We start from the raw sequence: 26,332 nt of genomic DNA on the forward strand, positions 1-26,332 counted from the left end.
GATCTGGAGGCGTGTTTGGGACGGTGGGCTTCTTCAGGTGGAGGGAGCGAGAGGTTTCTCCATGCCAAAATAAGACATGTTATGCTTTGGTGTCATACTGTATGTGAAAATAAAATACAATTTTGTAAAGATTATACAGTCTTGCTAAAATGTTCTTAATTGGAATCCTTTTCCCCAATTATGTCTCTTGGGATAGTAATACTGAAAAAAAATCTGTGGTTGTTGGGAAAGGCAGGAGCCTAGGAGTTCTAAATCAGGCGGACTTAAACTTCAACTCAGGTGGAACTGAGTGAAAACACCCCGCTCAAGAACATGTGGAATAAACTTTGAACTAGATTAAACCTCCCTATTGTTGTTGCAAATTCAGCTTTGAGCAGAAAAATGGAGAAGGGAAGGCCTTGTGTTACAAGCTGAGGACTTCTCAAGATGACTGCTGAAATATTTTTGGTGTCGTTGTTCTCCGTCTTCATTTCAAAGAAACTTCTCTCTTATTAGATGTGAAAACATTGAATGTGAAGGAAGCAATTGTACAGCTACTTACTGTTTTCTGAAGTTGGGTTGTTGTATGCTAATAAGGAGTGATGATGCTGGAGAAATGACTAACACCAAACTTTGGATAAAGTAAGAAGAGCATGGAATCAAGGTGTGATTGTGTGTTATTCTCCCTCCTATGCCTGATCATTCAGTTACTTCTATGGCTTTCACTCTACTGACAAAGAAGGAGAAAGCAGTTTGCCTCTGCCTGAGTCTGTGAAAACCTAATATGGTCAATTGTCTTTTACATACCTGTGTTAGTGTTACACATGTTTTTGCGCTTTTGTTGTTGCTATTGCTGACACCTGATTGTGTACCAAGGGATGTGTGTATTGGGTTTGAAAGCTTTGTGTTGAAATGAAGAATTTTGAATTGGTTTCTACTTTCATATTCTTACTCTTCTGTGCTCAGGGGACTACAGCTTTGGAGTGAAACAGGTCACAAGCTAAGCGGACGTAGTACAAAGATGCCACGACTGAAAAAAGCTCTCTTTTTTTAATCTTAATATTGACTGGATATTGCACCTGCCGTATGATGCAATGCATGTTCCTGCACATGGTGCATGTGCATTCCAGGCATGTTAACTGAAAGCGAAATACTTTCATGATACTAATACTGAACTAAGGAGAGCCCAAGAAGGGGAATGAGGAAGCGTTATCCAGTTAAAAGATTTTCCTGAAATGTTCTCTCAGTAGTATAGAATACTAACTACATTTTATAACTTCTAGTACTATGACCTTCATATGTTTGCCAAAACATGGAATGCATGCATTTTATCTTACCTGATATGAACTTCTCATTTTCTATTTGAGAACGCACAAAAGACTAACTCATCGTTTCCTTGTGTAGGTTATAAAGCAGCTAAATGGAGTCTGAGCAGCTGTTTCATAGAGGCTACTATCGAAACAGTTACAACAGTATAACTAGCGCAAGCAGTGATGAGGAGCTTTTAGATGGGGCAGGTGTCATTATGGACTTCCAGACCTCTGAAGATGACAATCTCTTGGACGGTGATGCATCGATTGGTAAGTCAATGTTATTTTGACTTTTTTGGCTTATACAAATTTATCTGGGGTTGTGTGGGTGTGTGTTTTTTGCGAACAAAACTAGTCTTTTTCGCAACTGAAGTTTCTCTTTGACAAATCTGTCCTTCAGAGGGATACTTTAAAATTGAAAGTGGCTGAGAGTTTTCTGCTGTATTTGCTGAATATTGTATGGGATAACTTTTCAGATGAGGCAAGTACTAACTAAATAATCAAGTCCATGCAATGAGGAGAAATGAAGGGAATAAACAGTCCTTTCTCTTTTTGGCTTATGAAAAATAAATCATAAACTGCGCCTGTAGATTATGCAGAGAAAGAGATAACTGTATCAAATTTATGAAGTAATTATAATCTTCCCCCTCATTCATAGGGCAGTTAGTTAATGGAACGGGTGTACTCATTTTAGTAGGCTTGGTAAGTCCCTTAGCTGTCAGGACAGTGAGTCTAGAAAACCTGCACAGTACTGCCATTGACATCGCCACACACACTTAAGCGCTTCACTGAGGCTTACAAAGCAGTGGAGCCTGTTATTCAATGATGTATTTTGTTGGGAGCATATGGAAATTGGATAATATTAGGAAAGAATACTAGTGATGTATCCTGCTTGCTTTATGTGGAAAAAATTCTCCATTACATCATCCTACACAAGTGAATGTTAATTGAAATCAATCCTCAGAAAGTCTTATCACCTGAACTTTTGGGCATCTTCAGTATTTAGCTGCTAGAGCTGTGCCTTGTATGCGTTTAGGATTGTTTCCTGTAGTTCTATGTGGGGGATTCTCCATTGTCTTAAAAATGCTGTACAACAACCTGTTCCTCCTAGTGCCATCAGAAAGCAAGTGTGTTACCTGTCCTTCAGTGTATCGTCCGAGAAGAATACAGAAGTCATCCATATTATACAGTATTACTATACATATCTGTATATACCTATTATATATCTTACATATTCCTATTGTGTTCTCCAGTAGCTATTTTCCTTGCATAAATTTCAGACTTGGAGCAGCAGCATTATTCTTTGAGCCTAGTATGTTTTAACATGGCTAAAGAATTAAATTGCTATGTGTGTGTAGTCTTGGATGGCTTGTACCATAGCCTTGCCTAGAGGGGATACTGCCTGTCAGCTTTGATCAAAACTTGCTTTTGTTGCTCCTCAAAGATAATCTGTTTGTAGTAATCGATTTACTGTTTTTTCTTGTTGAGCTCCTATTTAATGAGAAGTTGAGGTGACATTAAACAAGTAAATAGAAATACTCGCCTCTTTGTAAGGGAGAAATCTCACCAGTGTATACTTCTGTATAGGCATTCTGTGTTGATCATTTTCATTATGATTTACCAATCTGTTTGTTTTTTAGAATGCTTGTTCTACTTTTTGCTAGGTCAGTTTAAACATGTTATGCTTGCCATTGAGGAGTCCCTATTTCTTTAATAGTTAGATCAGAGAAGCTAATATTTCCTGTTTCAAATTTTATAGGAGGAGAGCTAAACTGTTTAAATTAAAAAAGTTAAGCTAGATTAGTTCATTGTTTTCCTTCCTCTTAACAAAAAAACCTGAATTACTTCCAGACAGAAGTGAAATCTCCAGAATGGAAATATGTTACCAAATTAATATTTTTAATTGATAAATACAAATGAGAAAACTGCATTTTTTTTCCCTCAGAGCAGGCTTTGAATTGCCTCTCTCTAAAATCTAGGAGATTCAGTTCTTGGCCACTGAGAGAATTGCCTCAATTTTCTCTTTTTTTAAGAGGCAGTTCAGCAGGACATGGATTTTTTTGTGAGGTTGTCAGTCTGCAAATTCTTCAAGGCACTGACTGAAATCAGATGATAACCTCATTTATCTGCAAATCATTTTTATTACAAATAATATCACTGGTGTTTACATCTCAAAAATATACGTTGATCTATCTATGGGAGTCTGATTCATGAATGAGCCTGGTATTCTTTTCAATACCTATAGTGATTCTTACTTATAGTTGAAGGAGGAGTGCGACTGCTTATACTGTGACTTTACAATGGAGACAGTTTACAGGCTGGCATATGGCGTTAACACAAAATTGGTGATGGTTAACCTTAATATGACAACCTGTAAATTGGTAATTCAAGAGCTGCTGCAATAGCAGCTGGTATTTCCTTGCAGTGGTAGCAACCCCACTGAAAGAAGAGTATGAGAGCAGGTGGTAGTGCAAAACACTGCAGCTATCCTAAACTGTCCTTGCTTTGCCCGTGAATTGGAGTCCTTTGCCTAAAGTAAGATGAAAGCACCGAAACAATCCCCTTCCAGTGCCTTAAGGGGGGGAGTAGTAACACTGAAAATATGATACAATCAACTAATATCGGTTTATTTGAGGAATGGAACATAATTTTCAGCAAATGCAGGTGGCTCTATACAATCGAGAAATATTTATCACATAAAAATGAGTTTAATTGTTCAAGAAAGATCTAGAGGCTTTTAGTTATCTTTTCTAACAGCATGTGAATGTCCTTTCATAGGTATGCTTGTTTCTATTTTGCTATCAGATTTTATAATATAGGCACAAAGAAAAGAATAAAAGAATATGTATTTCCTGTAGAAGTCCAAACTTCCTGTTATGTTCTTTACTCAGGGAAATTAAGCTAACAGATTCTTCCTGATGGCCACAGCTGATATGGACAGTCTTCAAAGTAATTTTGTATCATGTATAATAACTTGGTTTGGCACTGATGTTTTAAAAATGTGGTATAGAGTTCAAAAAAATCTCTTTCCTAAGTTATATACAGCCTTTTCCCCAAATTAGCAACATTTGCCTTAAAGGGCTTGTTTGAATATACGCCTTATTTAAAAAGTAAAAGTGGAATAATGAGATAATATGACTTGCCCAGATTACAGAGGAAGCATGAGGCACAGCTGGTCTGTTTGAATAATTAAATTGTCAGTAGCTGGTTATCATTTACTCTTTTTCTACTGAATTCTATTTAGACCTGCAGACGTTTTGCCTGTGCTCTGTAGTACTGCTATAGCTGAACACAGGACATCTGACAACGTAACAGCCCATTTTTCTCCTTTGCCTTATTTATTTATTTTTTTGTAATAAGATAAGTTAGTTTTGGCCATCCATTTGGAGCCCAAGTTGTTATACATTACATTTACCTGGCTGACTGGGTTAATTAACAAGGTTCTTCCGTGCAGGATTTCAAAATTCCTGGCAGAACAACAATTTGACTGGAAAAATTTTGAGTTAATGGAGAAAGCGTTTATCTTAATTATCGAATCACATTATTGGATGAGAGTGAGTCCCAGGTGTTTGAAATACGTTTCTTCTATCTTACCTGCTTATCATGCAGGTAAGAGCCTGGATGCCACATCTGGCAATTGATCCATAAGGTTATTGGTTATGAAATGTTCCAAAAAATGGATCACTGGATGCACATAATTATTGTCCAAAATGGAAATGTTATGTAATTAAACTATAACTGCTATACATTGAATTGGATATCAGTTTAAGCCATTGCATCCGACTAAAATAATATTTGCCCATAATTTTAGTGCCGAAGAAGTACTTAAGGGATGTGTCTTGTCAGAGGAGAGGCAAGCAATCTGGCTTAGCTTCCAGAACTAGAAGTCATGTTTAGATTGCTGTGCTGAGCTTTGTCAAAATAGCTTGAAAGGTGATGACCTATGTTAATATAAATGGAATAACCATATATTCACTTGATCCTGTTTTAGTTGAATGGTGGAACAGCTTTAGTGATGCGTCAGTATTAGGCTGGGCCTTTAGATTGTGATTGGATTGGTGTAGCATTAGACTGTAAGTGACAGAGATTATGGAAGTGCATATGTAGAGTTTATAGTAACTAATTAGTTTCTTACTCTGTTAAGTGTTCTAAAACAAATACTGACTATTTTAGGTTTCTCACGAATACCATGGTCATTTCTTGAAGACTTGCTTATGGGATCTGAGACTTGTTTTGGTTTTAGAGCTTAAATCTACCACCAGCCCTTGAATGATTTCACCAGCCTCTCCTGGAGGAGTCATGTTTACAAAATTAGATTTTTGTCATCTTCCCCAGCACAGAAGCATATGCGTTTCCAGCCCGATGCTCTGGCAGAAGATGAGTCGTAGTACTAGTAGCTTTACTCTTTGCAGCTTCCTGATATTGCATAGTGTCTTGTCAATTTCATTTTGCAGCTCGCTTGTTGCTGAAGTGCCTAAAACATACTGGTTTTGTTAACGGATGCTGCTGAGCTTTATTACTCACTTGACAGCCTCGTGTAATGGCAGCATCAATATTCCCTTCTCCCACCCATGCTGAGTGAATAGTGCAAGATAAAGGAACGCGAGCAGAGGAGACGTGGTGACGTATGTGTAGATATGTGGAAACACAAGGCTGAACTGTACAATAAAATCATTTAGTCTAATATGACCTGTGAGTCTTTAGGTATTAAATAAATAATTTTCATTACAGCTTTAATATTTTTTTTCTTGGTTCATTTTACCTTTGCTTTGTTCTCTTAAATCAGCCAGAGGATGGGGATTTGTTTTAACCAAATTGGTGTCAAGGCTGCACTCTGCTTTTTGTCTTTGAGAATATTCATGCTTACTGGCTAATAAATACATTTTAAAGTGAAAGCTTCTCATCTGCATGGATTAAAAAGAAGCGATGTTACGGGAAAGAATATCACTACATCCCTGGAACAGAAGAGGCGCTATACTAAGCTAAACAACAGATCCATCTAGCTCAGCATCCTGTCTCTGACAGTGACCAAAAGTCGGTGCTTAAGGACAAGTGAGAACAAAGCAAGTAAATGCAAGTAAAAGTTCCTCTGTGGTTCAGGGCCTTTCTGAACCGAATGGTGGTTTCTGTGGTTTTTAATCCTTCTCAATGGATTTTTTTTTTTTTTGAATCAGTTTCTAGGATCTACACCATCCTCTAGCAAGCTCCAGCAGTTTAACTGCATCTTAGGTGAAGAACCACCTCCTTTTGTTTGTTTTGAACCTATACCCAGCTGTAAATATTGCTGAGAACAGCTGTAACAGCCAAAGCCTCGCCAAAGACCTGCCAAGGATGACATAGGCCTATGCATTAGCATGGGTTGGCACACGGACATCCTCATCAGTCACCCTTGTGCAGCATAAACGTTTTAAGTTCTTCTTTTTGTGGATAGTTGTAGCCATGGAGAATCTTTCTGCTGATACATGGATTTTTAGGGGGTACTTTTAGCTTATTGGAATGAAACCGCTGTTGATACAAACTCAGACAGGGTGACCTGAAACTAGGATGACTTGATTGTCTTGCCAAATAGGCGTATTCTGATAAGGCCTATCATGCTTTGGTTATGTGCATGTAGAAACAAATGAGAATTTAACACATGAGTAGCAGAGTCCTATCACGATAGAAGGTGGTAGCGCGCCTTCTGCTTTTAAGAGGAGAGAGGGAAGAGTCGTCCATTAAAATCCTGTCTCCCACCAAAGGGACTGCATTGAGGCACTGTTTTGTTTAATTTGCTCAAATTGATGAGTAGGTGTATTAGTCACCAGTGTAAGGTATCAAACTATTTATAGCTTATGTTTCGCTATATCTGTATACAATATATGCCCCTTAGCAAAAGTTTGTTGTCCTTGCCTTTTTCCTTTGCAGTGATCTTCATCCTATAAAATAGTAACTCTTGTAAAAGACCTGCTGTCTTCATCTGATGTCCCTTAGCTCTTTTATGGGAGCAGATGGTGAAAGAGTGATTTCCACTGCTATTTACAACTTTACCAAACTTCTACTCTCAGTTATCTGTTTTCCAGATTAAGGAGTTTTGGTTTGCTCACTTGGACCTTGCAGCCATCTCATACTTTGGATCGTTTCTACAGCCCCTTTCTGAGCCTCTTCATAAATATATTTATTTTTGAGCTTGAGGGGAGGGATCAGGTCTTCACACAGCTTTTGAGATATGGATGTGTCATGGAACTACAATAGCGTGCTTTCCTTGTCTTCTGTAATTTCTAACACATTTTATTCTGACCTCTGCGCCCGTACTTTCCTAGAAATCAAATACATAGCTTTAGAATAGTATAGTATTGCATATTAACAAAATACAAAATTGCTTTTGGCGCTGCATCTCTGTTCATGCAGCTTGTATGTATGGAGAAGATTTAATGTTCTTGAAAATAGAAAATAAACTCTATATTTATGGTATATCTAGATTCTGGTGCTCTAAGTTACCCCCTGCGCACATGTTGAACAGGAAGTTGGAAATTCCGGCCAAAAATAAACAGCCCTAAAGTGAGAATAAGGGCAACCTAGCAGATAAAACCTGTTTGCTCACAAATGTGCTCAAGAGAGAAATGGAATGATCTTAGCAGCCCAGTACTGGCTAGCCCTAGAAGAGGAAGAAGTGGACTTCACCGAAGCTGCTAAGTGAGCCGGGGTCATTTCCTGCTAAGGATGCCAAATTCTCTTTCTTACTGATGAGGTATGATTACAGTTTCAGCAGATGGGAGGGTGAGGAAAGGACACATACTCGAGCTAATAGGTGACATTCAGCAGGGCTTTCTGGGTAAGAGCCTACCCTGTAAGGGAAAAGAACAGGAAAAAAAAATACGTGAAGCAGCTGAGAGGCTCTTGGTGAATGAGAGAAAACAACCTGTTCTCTTGCATGCAGACAAAAGCTCTGCTTTTCTTTGGAAATCCTGCTTGCAAGATTAGTACAGTAAAAGTAGATTTTTTTTTTTTTTAAAGCTACCCAATTAAAACAAACAAACAAAAAAACCCTCACAACTGATAGTATGTGCCTAGCTGATCTCAAGAATTTTCTTCTTCCGGTATCACCAGGGTATAGATCAAGAACAGCATGATGGACAACCTCAGAGACAAGTGAAAAGAAAACTGAAGCGAGCAGTCTTAACTGTATTTTTTGGGCTAAGATGTTAAAACAGGCCTTAGAGACCAAAGACTTAGTGTGTGTGGGGGGGGAGGGGGGCAGCTTTGGGGTGTGTGTTTGTTTGTTTTTGTTTTCTATATTTTTTGTTTCACTTGCCATGTTGTCACCTGTTTCTTACCTGTGTCATGATTTTGTTATTTCCCATGTTTCCCATGAACTACAGAGCAGTTCTGCTCTGTAGCTTTGCCTGGCAGTGGGGAGCCTTTGCTCATATTTTGACGATATTCAGTGAAGGCTCAACTACCCTGGGAGGGAAGTCAGTCAGTCATTCTCAGAACTGATGACACAACATGCTTGTGGCTCTAGGTCCTGTTCTGCTACATTCTATTTGCTAGTTGGGTTTGACTTCAATTATCATCTTCCGTGTCTGGCCAGTGAGTAAAAGAAGCCATTGGAATTAGTACAATATTATAAAAGTCTAATTCAAGAGCCTGAGGTTGGCCAGTGAAGAAGCAAGCATATTAGGCTGGATTCTGGAATAATGTGTTATTTGCTGGGTTGAATGGTTGTGAGCAGCATTAAGTAACAAGTTTGCAGAGAAGCAAATGATTATGAAAAAACAAACTCCCTGTGATTAAGAAGAGAAGCTAAATTATTTCTATATAATAAAATGCAGATAGAATAAAACTTTCTACCTGTATTACTGTTCAGCATGTTACTCTGGAGTGGGTGGTTTTTGTTTTTTTGACTCCTGTTTTGTTTACCCCCCCCCCATCTGCCTCAAAGTACTCCATAGCATATGTTATAAATAGACTTTGCTATAATGCTCATTGCTGAATGAATTAAGTTTGGGACTCCCCTAATTTAGAACTTTGAAAGAATTTCTTTACTGTGTTCTAATTTGAGTCTACACATTACTTATCCTCCCCACCCCCAGTCACTGTATCTGTATGTTATTTCTTCCTGGATCAGGTCTGGACACTGGAAGTGGGAGAAGGGAATGAAAGGAGGGGGAATGGGAAACCACAGGTGCCTTTGGGCACCAGGATGAAAGGTGGGTGCTTTTAGATCCAACCATCAGCTGAGAGTGAATATGGGTTAAATTCTTTTGAGAGCAGTTGGAGATGGTAGCTCTTTTGAGAGAGAACTGTGTTATGTAGCATTTTGAAGAGAACATTAGCTTTTAGCTCTGCTGAAGGAGAAGCTTTAGTTTTGAATAATAATACCAAAGAGAATGACAGTTAAGAGTTGCTAAAATCTTTTGCATCAGTCACACTTCACTTGTAATTACCTGACAAGTTTTTGGCATCTGTTGTTATTTTAATGAGATCATTCAGCATCCTGAGTTTTACATTTGGAGTTTCATAACAGACCCAAATTTTAATTTTCATTATCTGGTGCAATGATGCTACATATTCTCTGATGAGAGTAAGGCAAATAATTGAGGGAACTGAGAGAATGTGTTTGTTTTATATGAAACAAAGTGCTTGGCTCTCTTATTTAAGCCTAGCTTTTACATATTAAATCGTGGAAGGGTGCTTCAGAATTAAGCCTCTCCCTCGCTGCTTGGGATAAGCAGCCTAACGCACCTCTGTGATACACCCTTTGCTCTCCCTGGTTTTGTTCTGTCCCTGTAGTACTTCAAAAGATTTTTTCCCTTGGTCTTCCTGCCTTCAGTCTTTATCCAGTTTGTCTAACCTCCGGCTCATTCTTTTATTTTCAAATATTTTGTCTCAATTGTGTTTCTTCTCCATCCTCCTATTAAAAAAAAAAAAAAAAGAAAAAAGAAAAGGTGGGAGGAGGATGAAGGTATCTTTCTTCATTCGCAGTATACTTTAAAGGTGTGTTGCCCAAATACATTGTGACATTTCCAGAACAATAGAGTTAAGGCTCTTTTCTGCAAAGATATATGAATCTGAGTGAGGTGAACAACAGTGTGTGCCTTTTGAGAACAATGGAACTATTCAGATGTATGAAGTTATCTGGGCATGGAGAATTCCTGGGATTCAGGCCTTTAATGTATAATTATTCTGACGAAATCTCCTTGAAAACAAGTTACTGTACAAGCCTGCTGTTTACATATGAAATGTTCTGTGTACTAAATTAGCCGTGTTAAGAGGTTCTCGGTTGTATAAAATAAGAATGTCATAAAGCTAAGCTAAAGCCTTATGGCAAGTGTTCGTAATTGCTGCTTAACTGGAGACACCATTTCACTAACTCCAATTTTGGAATAGAAATAGTTAGCATACTCTTTTGAAGATCTAAAATTATCAGATAGAGTTAAAGGCAGACACTATTTCAAACCAAGCAGAAAAAAAGAGTAGTCTGGAAACATTAAGCTATAGCCTCTTAGAGGTTTAAAAAAAAGAAAGTAAAATGACTGGCATAGGTCAGGTCAGGTTAGCATGCATAGTGTCTTTCTTATTTAAAAAAAAAAAAAAAAAAAAAGGAAGTGGAGGAGAGGGCAACAAACCAAATCCCTCTCATTGTATTGTAGGGCAGGGAAGGGAATACACGCAGTGGCTATGAACAATGAGAACAAGCGAGCTGCTGGTAATTGAGAAGGGAAAAAGACTGCTGCTTTTCAAGGCTATACAAAGAAAGGACTATTTGGTAGCCAGGCTATAAGCAGTAACCTAGGAGGAGCTATTGAAATCTAATATTGGGTAGGCTCTTGAGATTTTATATAGTGAACGTGAAGTTTTTATGTGTTTTACATTGCAGACTTTCAGTCGTTGTTGCCCTGCATACCTAAAGTTCATCAGCTATGCCTTCCAACTAGTTATAGACTTTATCTTTTTGATCACAGTCTGAGTTTTAAACTTCAGTAGAAATTTTGCGTGTGCCTTAGTCCAGTGGACAAGTTGAGGTTAAGGAGTTAGTTAGCCATTCTTTTGCTGTAACAGATTTTTTTTTTTTTATTTAAATCAATGTTCACAGATTCCAGGCCTTTGGAAACGGTATCAAACTCTTAAATTAGCAGCAGTCTTCTAGACTGTGTTATGTAAGTTCTTCAAGACCTTTATTTCATATTTTCTCAAATTTGGAGTTGGATTTATAGTATTGTCGCATATAATAAGTACAGTAATAGTTTGTTCTATAACCATTCTTCAGATTACAAAAATTCTTTCCATATTTCTCCCTGCTGTGAATTATTTTTCTCTTTAAAGCGTCGTAATGAGATTACGGATTCTTTCTAGGTGCTATTGAAATATGGAACTGAGAATACTCAGGAATTTCTTTCACACTTCACCTTAAATCATAGAACTGTGGGTAATTTAAAGTTCAGATGGGCTCTTATTCTGTGGGAATTTTGGGCAGCTTATGTGCTGCCAGGAGGTGTTTTCTGTTTCTTCCCAGTGCTCTCAGTGGGAGAGGGATAGGACGCTTGTGACAGTATTTTTTTCAGAATGAGAGCTTATTTAGGAATGTCTCGCTATTTGGGATGTTAAACTAAATCCTTAGCCTGCCTTTAACAGGCAAAATTGGATGATGAGAATGCATAGTGGCTCTGAAAATCAGACCAATTTTGGATGTTCAGAAACTTCAGAATTCAATTGTTCTTGTTGGAAAGGTGGTTGTAGGAGGCCTCTCATCGGAAAGCGTTTCCTTGTGTAGATGACAGCAAATGGAGATCTCTCTAACTCAGCAGAAGACAGCAATATTTTGGAATTGAACATCTGTGGCTCCAAGGTTGCCTTTGTTTTGGAGATAAGGTGATCTTTAAGGGGTTTTTTTTTTTTGACTGTAGTTTGCTGTAAGGCTTTTTTTTTTCTTCCCTCATTCTCCTTTGTTTTCCATTTTCATATCTTTAGAGAGAGAGAGTTTATATCAGTGTTTTCTGAATGTTTATAACGGAGCCATATTTTTAAGATACTTACGTGTCTGTGAAATAAATTTAGTATTTCTTCACGTCCTCCTCTGTACCCAACAAAATCATTTTATAGCACATAATTTGCAATATTGGCATTTATGTATAAAAGAAATAACTTCTTTAATGGCATACTCAGAAAATTATTTAAGAAACTGATGTATTTGAAAACTAAAATAATTCTCTTGGTGCCTCTGTAGAGAGTAGTTTTTGAATGTGGAGGGGTGGAGGCAAAAGTGAGGCAAGATAACCTGCTGGAGCTTGCAGTAGAGCAGTTTGCTGCTTTTAGCAAATTACATTGTGCTTCCTTAGTGGCTAGTTAATAATTTTGATATTTGAAAATAAAATGATAGGGAGTCAGTCCTCCATCCCCCTGCCTTCCCGGTGATAATTTATGAACTTTGATCGTTTATGTCCCTTCCAAATAAAACGTGATTATGACTGTTTAAAAGCCTTTGCTGGGATAGCTGCAGAATGAAATGAATTCAAATACCTTTTTTGTCTTCAATTTTATGCCCTGAAATGCAGATTTGCCTTTTTAACAGAGCCACTAAACCTACCACTTATTTGTTGAAAAGGCTGACAGTTTGGGCAGCTTAACATCTGTGAGTGGATTTCTGCTGTTGTTCATAGACTTGTCACTATGATTTTGACAAATGTCAAATTTCCCTTTGCCATGTAAGTCGTAGGACTGGGAGAGCCACCTTGCTGAGGGTGTAGGCTGAAGACCTTGTTGGTGTGTTTTAGCGCACGTCTCCCGTAACACGTAACGAAGTTGAAAACTTTTTTTTTTTTCCTCCCCCTCAGCGCTTAAATAGGCGTTTGCGTTTTTCTGCCTAGGTCGAAGTAAGCCGCAAAAACGAGCGCTGTTCCCTGTTGGGGCGCTGTGCGCTCCGGCTCCGCCTCCGCCTCGGGAGGCCCTTAGCGGCGCCGCGCTCGGGGCACGCCCCCGCGGGGCCGCGCGCGCCAACCTCTCCTCCCGCCCTCCCCCCGCGGGGCCGCGCGCGCGCGACCACCCGCCCGCCCGCGTAGCCCCTAGCAACCGGTCTGCGATCGTTCCCCTTTGATGACATCAGCGGGAAGAGCCCCGCCGCTGCGCCGAGGCGGCGGCGCGCAGCCCGGCTCCCGCTCCAACATGGCAGCGGCCGCCGCCGTTGCCGCCGCCGTTGTGTAAGCGGTGCCTCGGCGGCGCTGAACGGGCGGACGTGCGCCTGCCTCGTCGCCTCCATGGACGCCTCGTCGGATCCGTACTCCCCGTACGATGGCGGGGGAGACTGCATTCCGCTGAGAGAGTTGCATAAAAGAGGTATCGCGAATTTCTGTTTCGCCTGAGTTTCTTGTTTGCGGCTCTGTACGTTAGATAGCTTTTCAGATGTGAAGCATGTGTATCGGCTTTTTAGTTGTTGCGTTGCTTTGTTTGCCAGCGTGGTGCCTTTTGTAGGAAAAGAATTAAATTCTAGCTGGTTCTTGTGCTGTCATTGATTGTTTTCTCTGTGGGCAGATGAGTCCTGCTTCAGATCACATAAGCTTGTGACTCCATCTTCGATATGTGGCCGTCTTTTCTTTTTTTAAATAAAACCTTCTCCTGCCCAAAAGAACTAAATTGGGGTTGTGACTGACCATGACCCAACTGGCAAGGGTTTAAGCACGCTATTTCATACCTTATTGCTATTCAAGTTGTCAAAATGTTTTTACCTAGCTATGAAGTTTCCATATGTGTTTTTAGACTTAACTCTTTGACATCTTTAATGCATTAAAAAAAAACTATACGGTTGTAATATTAAGGCAATATTGGTGCGCTCTTAAGAAATCAGAGCTTTGTGATAGGTTCTTGACACTGTTGCTTGCAAGGAAGCAGGTTAAAAAACCCCCACTGTTGATAAAATGTTGGGAGAAATCCTCTTTTGAGTTTGCCACTTGTTTCTTACAATAAACTTAAGTTTAAAGATTTAGTTTCATATTGGGAGTAGTTATAGTAGAAATAAATTAAGATTATGCCTTCAGATTCTGAGGATATATCTCCTTTTTTGTTTCATTTGGTAGGTTAAACCTTCTTGTTGAGAACAGTAAATGTGTTAATTTCTCACTTTAGTTTTGTTTAAGTTAACTTTCTAATTTTAGATTAGCTATCAACATCTATGGCTGCTGGCAATGACATTAGAGAGGAGGTGGTTTGAAAATAAGGATATGATTTACATAAAATGAACAGTTTTTTTCCCTCTAGTCTCTATGAAGCCATTTTAAGTTTTTTTTTCATCTTGTAAGGTTTTATTTTTATAAATAAGTAATTAGGTCACATTTTTATGTTCATCTAGCATTTTTATCTGTGTTTTAGTACTTTACATAAACAGATTTTATGTTGTCTTTTTGATTCTTACAGTGTTTATCAGCATACACTAAGAATATCAACAAGTAATAATGTGGCTTTAGAGTATTTTAGGACAAGCAACTTTTAGCCTTATACTATTTCTTTTTGATCACAGTGTTCTCTGCCCAGATCATGATGGTGAAGCAGGTGCTGGCTAGTTTTCAAAGTTAGATTTTAAAATGACGTCTGAGAAATTGAGGATAGTATTTTCTTACAACCTTTGCAAGATGTGATTTAGATTTTGTTGTTGATAGATTCATATTTTCAGATGTGTGGGAAAAGAAGTTGACTGTACATCCTGATTACTGGAAATGAGAAAATGTAATTTATAAAAAGTTGTAAAGATGAAAACTAAACAGCATTATTGTACCTTCTAACTTTGCAAATTATAGTTAGACATTGAAATTGGATCGGCTGTACATTTTAGTTGATTATATAGCACAAAAAGCAGAGATGCTTGCAGTGCAAAATGGTGTCTGGCACATCAGAGTATTGCTTTTAAATATAAAGTTTACAAATAGCGTAAGGAAAACAGTCCAGGCCTATACTAACTGTTCGTGTTGTGATGACATCACTTGGAGCCAGCAAGAAAATTCCCAAGTGACTTGACTTTTTTTCCCCCCCACCTTCTTTTCCTTCAATTTCATTGAATTCCATTAAGGCTTGTACTTGCTGTGTTCTGATACAGTATTTCAAAAACAGTGTTACTGGTGGTTCTTCAGTTTACTACAGGGAGCTTAGATTAAAAAAAAAAAACATTTTGGATCTCACCATTTTCTCTTGCAAAGCTTAATTTGTCAAGTGCATATGACTCATAAGAAAATTGAATCTCCAGATCATAAAATTTGTGCCACAGGTTGCATCAAAATTTGCTAATTTACAGTACCACAGTAATCCATGTTATCATCATCTAGGTATCAAAATAAGACTAAAATGCTGGCAAACAAAACCAGAACTTTAAAGTAAATTCTTGACGTTTCTTTACATTATTTTTGAATCTGGAAAAGGGTACTACAGAGCTTTTTTCCTATATCGATTTCAGAGCATTGTAAGAACAAATTAGAAGAAAATGGTTCAATATATTTAGAGAAAAGAAGCTTAGCAGTTAGTCTGTGTAACTTTTGTCCCTGATTCACATACTGACAGCTCTTCTGTCTTGCAGAGTAATGTCCCTATCTTGTAAAACTGCTTTGTGACATTAAAACATATGTTGCACTAGTTGACTGCAGTGGCTCACCCAAGTGGCTGTACCTCAGGAGTGATGAAGCAACCATTTAACTCATTTGGGGTCTTTGAGTTTTAATTAATGACCTTTACTGTAAACAATTGATGAAATGAGATATGAGGTATTATATCATATTACTATTAAAAGTCTGACCCAGTGGTTTTCGTTAGGAAGATATTTTAATTCATTCAATCTAAATATGCTGTAAAACATCAAAGAAAGATTTGAAAAACGTATGTATTGTGTTTATTTTTTTAATGTTGATTACTCATCTCTTAGAAGAAAATACAGATATTATTTTTTGTATTTCTTTTAATTTGCTCTGTCCTGACACTTCCCCTTATGTAGGACTAATCTCATAATTCCAGGCCTCCTTATCTTCTCTGATAAGCTGAAATAAAACTGCAGGAGTAGGTTTACCTAGTTCATTTCTACTGTTGTCTTGAGTATCAAAAGAGTATTTTTCCTCTTCTTCAGAGACTTTTAAGTTCTGATTTAGGACTGTGCATGTATGAGAAGTAACTGACATATTACATATTTTCATAATAATTTGTTATATAATAAACCATATGCTGGAATATATTGTGTACATTTTTATTATTCGTATTGCACCGTTCTTTGCTTTGAATTTATTTTTACATCGTTTTTGCTAACTGGACCCGTGTGATGTTTCCAAAGTATCAGTATCTTGCTCGCTTTCCAGTCAGTCACAGACATATTCACTGGCTTCCATCCGCCCCAACCATTTTGTCCTAAATAGACACTCATCCTTTTTTCTTTTTAAATTTGAAATGTGGGTGATAGCAGCACAAACACAGTGGCTAGGCTGTCTAAGCCAGCAGCAAAGCTTTAGCAAGCACTGAGTGATGAGCAACTTGTATTTATTACATGCACGGGACCTCAACCAAAATTTGTTAATGGTTTAGCATTTCGTTTTCTGTGACTGAGTTAGTGGCCAGGAGATGTGAAAATTGTGTGTGGAAAGAGCATTCAGTTTTCTGATATACCAGATTTACTGATGAATTATTTTTAGTAAACCTATTTTTTTTTGTGAGGCAAAATAACTCACTTTTATTTGTTGTGTATGTTTGCAGGACCAATCATCATTGCATGTAGGTGCAGTTCATGTTGCTTTCATTACACTATTAATACTCACATGGGGAAACCCCCTCCCCCTCACAGATTCCTCTTTTACAAGAAGCTATAGGGCAGAAGATATTTAATAATATCCTAGGCAGGGTTTGAGTCAGATGCATCTAAGCCAGTTTAGATCCTCTAGGTGGTAAAAGTTTTACTTTTGTGTTTTAGGCTGTATTTCTGCTTATGGGCCTCGTGTTTAAGAGTTGGCAGATGAATTGAAAGCCATCAGAGACTGAGATTTTCATCATGACCTTTGAAATACATGGTATGAAAGATGTGTACACCTGCTTAGAGCTAGAGTTTGACCCTAAAAACTTTATTGGTAGTGGAAGAAGAGTAATAAAACTCATTTTTAAACTAATTAAAGGCTGCGCTGCACTTCAAGGTTCAGACCAGAAATGGCGACCAGGATGACTGTAGCCATAAAACCATTCCCTGAATGGTGAGTGTTTTCAGAAAACACGTTACCTGGAGACACCCCACATATAACTTTGTGTTGTGGGAATCTGCCTAGCTTGCTTAGAGTATTTCTACAGCACTTCATTTTATGATTCCTGATATAAAAAGAGAATAAGAATTTTCTGTTGAGTTTAATTTATTTGGGTTTGGTGATGAACAGAAAGTACTATGGAGTATAGCTGCAGTCCTTTCTAGGTAGTTATAGATTATCTGCCTGCGTAGGCTTTATGACTGATAAGGTTCTATATTAGGCATGTACTTCTCGAACTTGTAAAAGCATTTTGAGATATCCTCGCATCAGTAATATTAGGCTAATGCACTAACCAAGATTATGCCCTTGTTGGGCATGATTGGGGTAATAATGTTAGGATTATGATTATTTCTGTTGCATCCTGTCTTTGCCCTCCAAAACAAAGCATAAGTACGTACCTCTTACGTACATTTAGCAGCAGTGCTTAGAAATCTGATTATCTTAATTTCTGTTGTCCTGACTCTCTTGGTAAAGCCTGGTCATTGCTTGTTAGAAGCTAGATTATTTCTTCAATTCTTTCTATCTCTCTATCCCTTTATTTTTCTCACCTCTTTCCTCACAGTCTGTGCTATCCATCTTATGTTTAAGTTGTAAATTTAGTAGTGTGGGAACCGCACATAATTCTTCACTTACATATCTGAAGTTCATATTGGTTATAGACATAGCTAAAATAAATGATATTATCGCCTATTTTCCGTGTATTTTAAGACTACAAGAAAAACATCATCTGTAATGAGAAAGTCATTTTTCTGCTGCATCTTATAGACAGAAAGAGAAGTATTTTTGCCTAAGGTAAAGAGCCAGAATTATTGATGCTTTCTTTTATATGCAGTGTGCATTGAGCAATACTTGACCTCCTCTTTGCCTTGTCCTCAGATTCCTATCTGTTTGTAGAGGGTGCAAACGTTTAAAAGGCTTTGTTTCACTCTGCAACACTACTATTCGACTTTCCTTTACTCCTCTTTACTCGCTTACTCTGTCAGCCCCTCCTTTTTTAAAGGTTATTTCTGAACCTAGATTTTTGGCCAGAAGAATTGGTGAGGAGGGGTTTTTGTAAAGCTTTTTGTTTTCTCTGTTCTTCATACCTTGTTCTGAGTTGATGTAAATGTACTTCTGTCATTCTATATTAATTTTGTTTGTAATGCTGAGAAGGCCAGTGAACGTAAGGCTTATAGTTTGGGAGAACCATCTAAAGAGACGAGCTGAATTCTTAGCTGCGCACAAAGAGAAAAGTATTACTTGATTGCAGAGGCTTTAAATCATTGATTGTCTACAGTGTAATGTATGATGCACTCTGGCATGGCGTGGTTTACTTCTGATTCTGAAATTTAAAAATTACTTCTACCCCGGAAAAGACAATGGCACTTTAATGTCTATTTTCTGGAGTGAGTGGTTACAGACAAATTGAAATAAACTGGCAATTATATCTTGCCTTTTTTCATTAGAAGTCTCATATTTAGAGATCAGAATAGGGATACAGAAATAAGTTCAGGCACTAACACATCTTCTTTATACAAATCTTCCTTGTTACAAGTGTAAATGATCCTGAGAGTGTGCGCTGCATTCAGGGTGCTTCCCTGCCTCCATTCCCCTTGCCACCTAATACCCAAGGACGCATGGGTGAAGCAAAGCCTTGGATTAGTATCTGGCCTCTGGAGAGCTCCAGCTCCTGCTGATTTTAGCACTTAGCAGGTTTGGATGCTAAGTGTCAGGGAGGGCTTATCCTAGCCTCTGGTGTAAACAGATTAGCTTGGTTTTTAGTCACAGAGGTGCTTTTTTCCTCCCCTTTCACACTGTTTGAAGTAGCACAAATGAAGCGCCTTGCACTGCTGTCATCCAGAAGGACAACAGCTAAGTGGAATACTGTATAGTTGTGCGTGGTCTGGGAAAAGGGGATGTGTGAGCAGCCGCAAACGGTAGGGGACGCTGGCTATAAGAGGTAGTATTATGTAGCTGGTAGAGAAGTTACCTTTGAGAAATTGGGTCTTACTGTTGTTGTGCCAGGGATTCCGTTAGTAACACTGTTTATCTGTTGTAGTGTATACAGCTCTGAAATGTTTTTAAACGTATTCTTCTCAGGGAATTTTGAGTTCTGTGAAATGAATATTGTACTGTGTACCAGCTGGATATTAATATTTCTGTAGAAGCGTCTGAACTACTTCCGGAAAAAGGATGTAATTAAAGTTTAACAAGACCCCATTTGTATATTCCAGTAGAACTAGTCTGATGGTTTATTGCTGTAGAAGGGAAGATCTTGTTTGCCCTCCCCCTTCTCTTTCTTCTCTCTTTTCCTGCTCTTGACTGTTGGTCTGACAGCACAGTAGCTTGATTCCAGTTCTGTAAAATGGCAGTGTTTTTTTTGTTTAGTTTTGTCTGCTTAGCTGGATTAGCATGTTTGATTTGGTATACTGTGCAGTCAGATGAGTGAGTGACAGAGCTAATCAAAGGCAGAGGATGGGAGTGCATGATCAAGGGCGAGAGTGAGAAATGGAGAGCAAGACCTCCCCCCTTTGGATGGCAGTGGTCTGTTAGATCAGCTCAACCTGTGTGATTCTGTCCTGAGAGATATGTCTTATTGTTATAAAATGGAGAAAGCTGCTGTATGCTCAGTTTGAGACAGAACAGTATATTTCATGTGCATTCACTTCTAAATGTGAATATGTACATATTGTATGTATATCATATACCATATCACATTTAGAAGGGTTCTCAAACTTCATCATAAAAAATTCTATCTCTCATTTACTCTGGTAGCCGCCCTCTGTCACTGCCATCAGACTGGAGACCTGGCATATCTTACATACTGAACATCTGATATTATACAGTTGTTCGCTTTATGGCCCTCTCCAGGGCAGGCTTTCTACCACACACTAATGCAGGGTATCTCTGCAGCCTGTTTGGTGTAGGATGATATCTCGTCACCAGCATGAGGCATTCATGAGGGCTCTGCATTCAAAGAAATCACCTCAGCTTCACATCTTCTGTGGCTCCTACCCATCGTACACTTATATTCCAGTATCCAGTGTACACTGTGCCATGTGTATCCCATCATGTGACCCAGCAGATACTGGCAATGTAGGAACCTGAGACAGTTTCAGGGAGATTTTTTTTTGTATCCAGAACTCTTTGACAATGACCATCTTTGACCAAGTTCTGTTTAGAGTCTGATGCAGTGTGGTGCTATTCGTGATGATCTCCCTGCAAAAAATCCAGTTCAGCACCTGTTAATATGCATAATATGATCCGTTACTGTTTATGATGCTTTTCCAATGCTCAGCTGTCCTTTACCTTGTGTAGCAGAAGACTGCATTCTCCTTATAGCTTGATAATCTTTGATACATAGGAGGGCATAAAGCCACTTAGACTTCCTTTCCGGTTACTGGAATTGGAAATGGCAAGAGAGTTGGATCCCCTATCCTTGAGCAAGGTTTTCACATTCACGCCCATTAGCAAATGTGTTTTAATTTTTTTTTTTATTGTTAGCCTTTTATTAATGGAAGCATAGGTAATGCTTCTTTACAGCTACCTTAGGAGAGACCAGGAACAATTTTGGTAAGAGGTTTGTGGGGCTTAGTTACAATAAATAGATGAGGGAGAATTTGATGTGGCATATATTTTGAAAAAAGCAGTATTAAAAAAGAAATGGCAATCATGGTAGCATTAGAGAAAGCTCTAGGCATTGTTGAGGATTTGTCTCCTGTGTTTGCATTTGCATACAAGAGGCAACGGGCAGAAACTGAACCACAGGAAGTTCCACCTAAACCTGAGAAAAAACTTCTTCACTGTGAGGGTGACAGAGCATTGGAACAGGTTGCCCAGAGAGGTAGCGGAGTCTCCTTCGCTGGAGATATTCAAAAGCCGTCTGGATGTGATCCTGGGCAATATGCTCTAGGTGACCCTGCTTGAGCAGGGAGGTTGGACTAGATGATCTCCAGAGGTCCCTTCCAACCTAAACGATTCTGTGATTCTGTGATTCTCTTCTTCCACTTGAAAATTGAAAAAAAAAAAACAAAACAAAACAAAAAACAAAAAACCCTTACATTTCTATAGCTTTTTAAGCTTTGCTATATGTGGGCAGCAAAGTAAGGTTGTTAAATAGAAAAATGAATAGTTTTGTTTATCTTGAAAATTTTAGATTGTATTTTGTCTGACTAGGATTTTTTATTATTGTTTTCTTGTATGTTGTCTTTCACCCCTAATAAAATATGTGTTATATAGCAAACATAAATCAAACTTTGTATGCTCTAGATGGCTGAGACACCCCTTTGGGTCCAAGGGTCATACCAAGCCTCTGACAAAATCTCAGACTTGCCAAGTTTAAAGGCAGAAGCACATTTTATATTTGTATAAGCCTTAATCCCTACACGTTTGTGAGGCTTGGGGCTGCTGAATGTGGCTTTTGTAGCATTTGCAAGGAGTTTACAGTTATACCCCTTGACTTTTTTTTTTCTTTTTGATGAGTTGAAATCTGCTGCTGACAACCACTAAGGAGCTGAGTTTACAATAAAAAATAAAATAACCCCCCCCACCACCACCATCACCTGCCTGACCATTCAGGTGTCAGTCAGTCCAGTGAAGTGAATTCTAATGCCTGTCTGAACAGATAGAAATACTGGGCTCATTAGCAAATTGGGCCTACATCTTCAGGAATAGAGCTTAGTGTTGTATGCCATATGCTCTTGCTTGTTGTTAAGTTAAACAAGAAACAGTAACCGCTCTTTTAAATTGTTGTGTATATTACCTCAATATAAATGTTTCCTTTGTGGCAATTACTGCTGCAGAAGCAGTTGGAGGGGGGTGCAAAATGCTGGCTATGCCACCATTACATATTTTGGCAGTTATCCAGAAGAAAATTATACTTGTGGGCTGTAAACAAACTACTTTACCACAGGAACTGATAAAAGAAGATGTTACAGAATTGATGACATTCGGAAGCCTCAAATTTTTCCATTCTCTTCTTGCTCTTCTTTCTTAATCTGATCACTGAAAGAAGCGGTGTTGTTGGTGTTGCTATGTGAGCTGGTTGTGAAGGAGCTGGCTAGTGATGGAAAAAATAATACAAGACGTTTCCTTTATACAGCGTTTCTAACTTTTCATGACTGAAGGATGTTCTGTGAGCTACCTGAGATTTAAAAAATATAAATATATTTGCATAGCTTTCTGTTGCTTTTTAGCTGAGCTGATAATAATCTGTTGATACCACTTTTTAGGTTTTGTTTACACATGTAGGAGAGATTGTTAATCAAGGGTATGAATATTTAGAAATAACCGGCAACTTACGGAGATGCTGTGAACATAGTGTCTGATCATCCGATTTAGCTTTTTATGGCCAAATTTTCCTATAGTAATTCATACACTCAAGTAATTTATAAGTACAACTTGTGTCAAGAGTTGCTTATCTTTCATTGTGTTTTGTTGAAGTTTTTCTCAAGAATCTGCATGTGGAACAATATTTGACTCGTTTGTTAATTCATATTTAACCAATGGAAATATAAAGTACAGTGATGTACAAATTTAACCTAAAGTGGAATGATAGAAAAAAATGTTAACATGCAACATTGAGAGCCTTAAATGAATTTCTTAACTGTTGAAGATGATATTCATAGCCCATATAACACCTTTAAAGTAATTTGCTTTCTTTTTTGCTGCAGGAAATTTTCATATTATCCTATGTCTAAATTAGCAAATAACATGACTCCGTAAGAGTAAATTTGTAGAGGGAAGTGACTGGTACCCTGGACCCAGTGTCATCCTATAAGTATTTCAGGGGATGTTGCCTTGGGCTAGCTCTAATCTGGTTTTGTGGACTGAATGCCTGTTTGCAGTTGGAATGTATGTTTTGATTTAACTTTATCTGGAGGGATTTGAGCTTCTGTGCCCTAGAGCGCTCAGCAATGTGGACCAGAGCACGAAGAGTAGGGAAAACTGGGAGATTCGCTTCAAAAGCATACTTCTTATTTAAACTCAAATGCTGATGTGCCTGTAGCGTTATTATACTGCCTAGCGCAGCAACTTGTAGGGTTGTAGAGTCCTTGGACACTGCTGGAGTAAAAAAAAAGTTGTAAATTTTCTGAGTGAGATTGTGGATTGTTCTGTTTTTTTGATTTTTAACTGTAATAGAGCATAACCTTAGTTTGGAAGAAAAGTGGGTAAGTTGAAAAATACTGAAACAATATAAGCAAAACATCAAAGCCAAATACAGAAGTGCGCACTTGAGATCAGTAATAGTTACTACAAATAGTGTTGGAATTGTTAGAATCTGACTGAGCGGTGCCTTTCAACATATGCGTATTATGGGAATTGTCTTAATTATTTGCATAGAAATTTTATATGCTGTAAAGTTATGATCACTAGAATACTTAGTTATTTTATTACAGAGTTTTATTTGTTGCCTATCTTTCCTCTGCCACAGGAACTCATTATACAATGACAAATGGAGGAAGTATTAATAGTTCAACACATTTATTGGACCTTCTGGATGAACCAATTCCCGGAGTAGGAACGTACGATGACTTCCATACCATTGACTGGGTTCGAGAGAAGTGCAAAGACAGAGAAAGGCATAGACGGGTACTAGAGATAAATAACGATACTTGAATTTTTTTGTTGATATTGGAATTAAGATCTGATCTAGTAACCCATATAAGTATGTGCATACTTTAAAATTTGTTAGTAGCTCCATCAGATAGAACTCTAATGCTGTAAAAAAGAAGCACTGTTTCATTGCTGTCTGCACTCTTATGGCAGTATTGTACTTTGGAAAGAGAACAGTTATATAATAGAGTGCGAATAAATTTCTTTCCTCAAAATAATGCTTTTACGGTGCTGTCTTTTTTGCAGTACTAGTATATTTAAGGCTATCTTCCAGTGTAAATACATTTGGAGCAGTACAGTAGTGCTTATGGTACTTTTTCTTGCATAGAAAAATGAACACTGATGTACGTTTCTTTTATACTGATACGAGTACAGCTACACTACTGCTACATATATGCACTTATACTGGTGCCTATACATTTAAAAAAAAAAAAAAAAAGTAGTCGTCTCAATATGTATGGGAAGCATCCTTTCCACTTTACCATCACAGAACTTGTTTTTTTTCCTCTTATCCATTGATTTCTTCAGAAGACCTTTAAAGTTCAGGCTCTATTCGCCTTTATCGATATGTTCTGCTATGGGTGCTTTCATTAACTAGACTTTAGTTCTGTTATTCAGTAATGTACTAGATACTGACGTTCATGTTACAGACTTAATAGCACTTTAGGAGGGGATATGCTATTTGAGAGTTTTACTGCCAAATTTTTGGAAGGCTCACATTAATCTACCTTAAAAAAAAAAAAAAAAAAGGGAAAGAGATTTGGAGATGTGAAGATGTATTTCCCCTAGGATCTTTTAAACTGGCCAAACGGAATAGTTAGAAATGAAAGTTAACTGAATCTCAAGCATTAGAGTGCTGCGTTGATGGTGCAGAGGGCTTCGTGTGCAATGCTGTATAGTTGGCTCGGTAACTATTATTTTTCTGCCTTCTTTTGAAACAGCAAATAGAAACTCCCTGGAAGCAGGTGTAGGATGTATGAACTGATTTAGTCTACCATGGTTTAAAAATCTTACACTAGTGCACATGTATACGTTAATATTTAGTGGGTGTGTCATTGGATAGAATAGTAGGCCTGACCAAATCTTGGCAAGAAAGATCACACCTATAGATAAGTGATCTTATCAAGACTAACAGCTGTTCTTCCATTTTGAAGTTTGACACTGGAAAAGTCAGACCAGACAGTTTACACTGAGTTTATAGTTACAGAACTACTGTGAAATGTATAAGTATGTCCTGAATGAGAGAATACCTAGCCACGTTATCGGAGATGTAGAAAGAAAAAAAAAAGAATGAGTACTAGTTCATGGTGTTCTTGAAAGACACGCTACTGTAGAAAAATGTGGGGTTTTATTTAAAAAAAAAAAAATTTGAAAATCTAATGAATGTACAGAAACTATAAAATAAATATATTTGCTTTAGGGAAGGTAGCTTTTTTTAGATCTCCTTGTCCAGTATTCTACTTTCTTGTTTTTTTTCCTGTTTGTTGCAAACGCTTTCTTTCTCCTTTTACGTAATGAAAGTATCGTAAGAATAGGATGCAGTTTTATAATGAAGGCTTAATCATAAAACAAATGATGCACAAATTTCAGCTAAGTGCAGAAACTAAAGTAAATGAGACTAAAATAAGAACGCATGTTTTACTAGCGTACTGATTTATCGTTGGTAACAGTTGACTAGAAGTATTAGCAGGCAGTTGTCCAGTTTTTTTATCTTTGTGAATTTTAAAATCTCAACATAATATTTGCAGAAATGTAAATGTATGTACAGAAATGTATATTTGAAATAGAAATTTATGAATTTGAATTATGTGGAATAGTTTACTTACAGCTTGGCTCTTTTATTAAATATATAATTCTTATTGCATGAAAACGACCTTTCTGGTCATGTATTTCATGCTCAACATAATAAAAATCATTTACGATTTAGAAGAAAAAGTAATAATTTTACAGTTACGGTTTTAGATGCTTATCATATAAAGTATGCAGCGTATATGAAGTGTGTCTTTTCTGGTTTTTAATTCTTTAATTTAAACAAATTACCCCGTCCTCCGTCAGTTATTTCGTGTCTTAATAGCCAACCTGAGTTATCTGTGTAAAGCAGTTATCCTGGAAGAATGTTTATAGTTTAAAGATAGGGGATATTTGCCTACAGCTTGCATTATCCAGTTTGTATCCCATGCTTTTTTCCTCCTATTTGTATTGCAGGAAGGCATGCAAACA

The 26,332-nt window shown here is 37.8% G+C and overlaps 1 protein-coding gene across 11 annotated transcripts in view; it reads left to right on the top strand.

Moving 5' to 3' along the window:
- The window catches only part of CLCN3 (chloride voltage-gated channel 3), a 62,762-nt gene that overhangs the window by 13,092 nt on the left and 23,338 nt on the right, over nucleotides 1–26,332 (top strand). For 7 of the 11 annotated variants that reach the window (XM_068942478.1, XM_068942486.1, XM_068942483.1 and 4 more), the window contains 2 exons: nucleotides 1,384–1,559; nucleotides 23,931–24,088. In XM_068942478.1, the coding sequence (XP_068798579.1) occupies nucleotides 1,400–1,559; nucleotides 23,931–24,088 (318 nt within the window). In that variant the 5' untranslated portion in view covers nucleotides 1,384–1,399. Of the gene's footprint in view, nucleotides 1–495; nucleotides 644–1,383; nucleotides 1,560–13,224; nucleotides 13,602–23,930; nucleotides 24,089–26,332 lie in introns of those variants that run through there. The other 4 variants (XM_068942485.1, XM_068942482.1, XM_009665233.2 and 1 more) reach the window with 4 other exon arrangements.

This window comes from Struthio camelus, chromosome 4 (genome assembly GCF_040807025.1).
Source record: "Struthio camelus isolate bStrCam1 chromosome 4, bStrCam1.hap1, whole genome shotgun sequence".
Taxonomy (NCBI): Eukaryota; Metazoa; Chordata; class Aves; order Struthioniformes; family Struthionidae; genus Struthio; species Struthio camelus.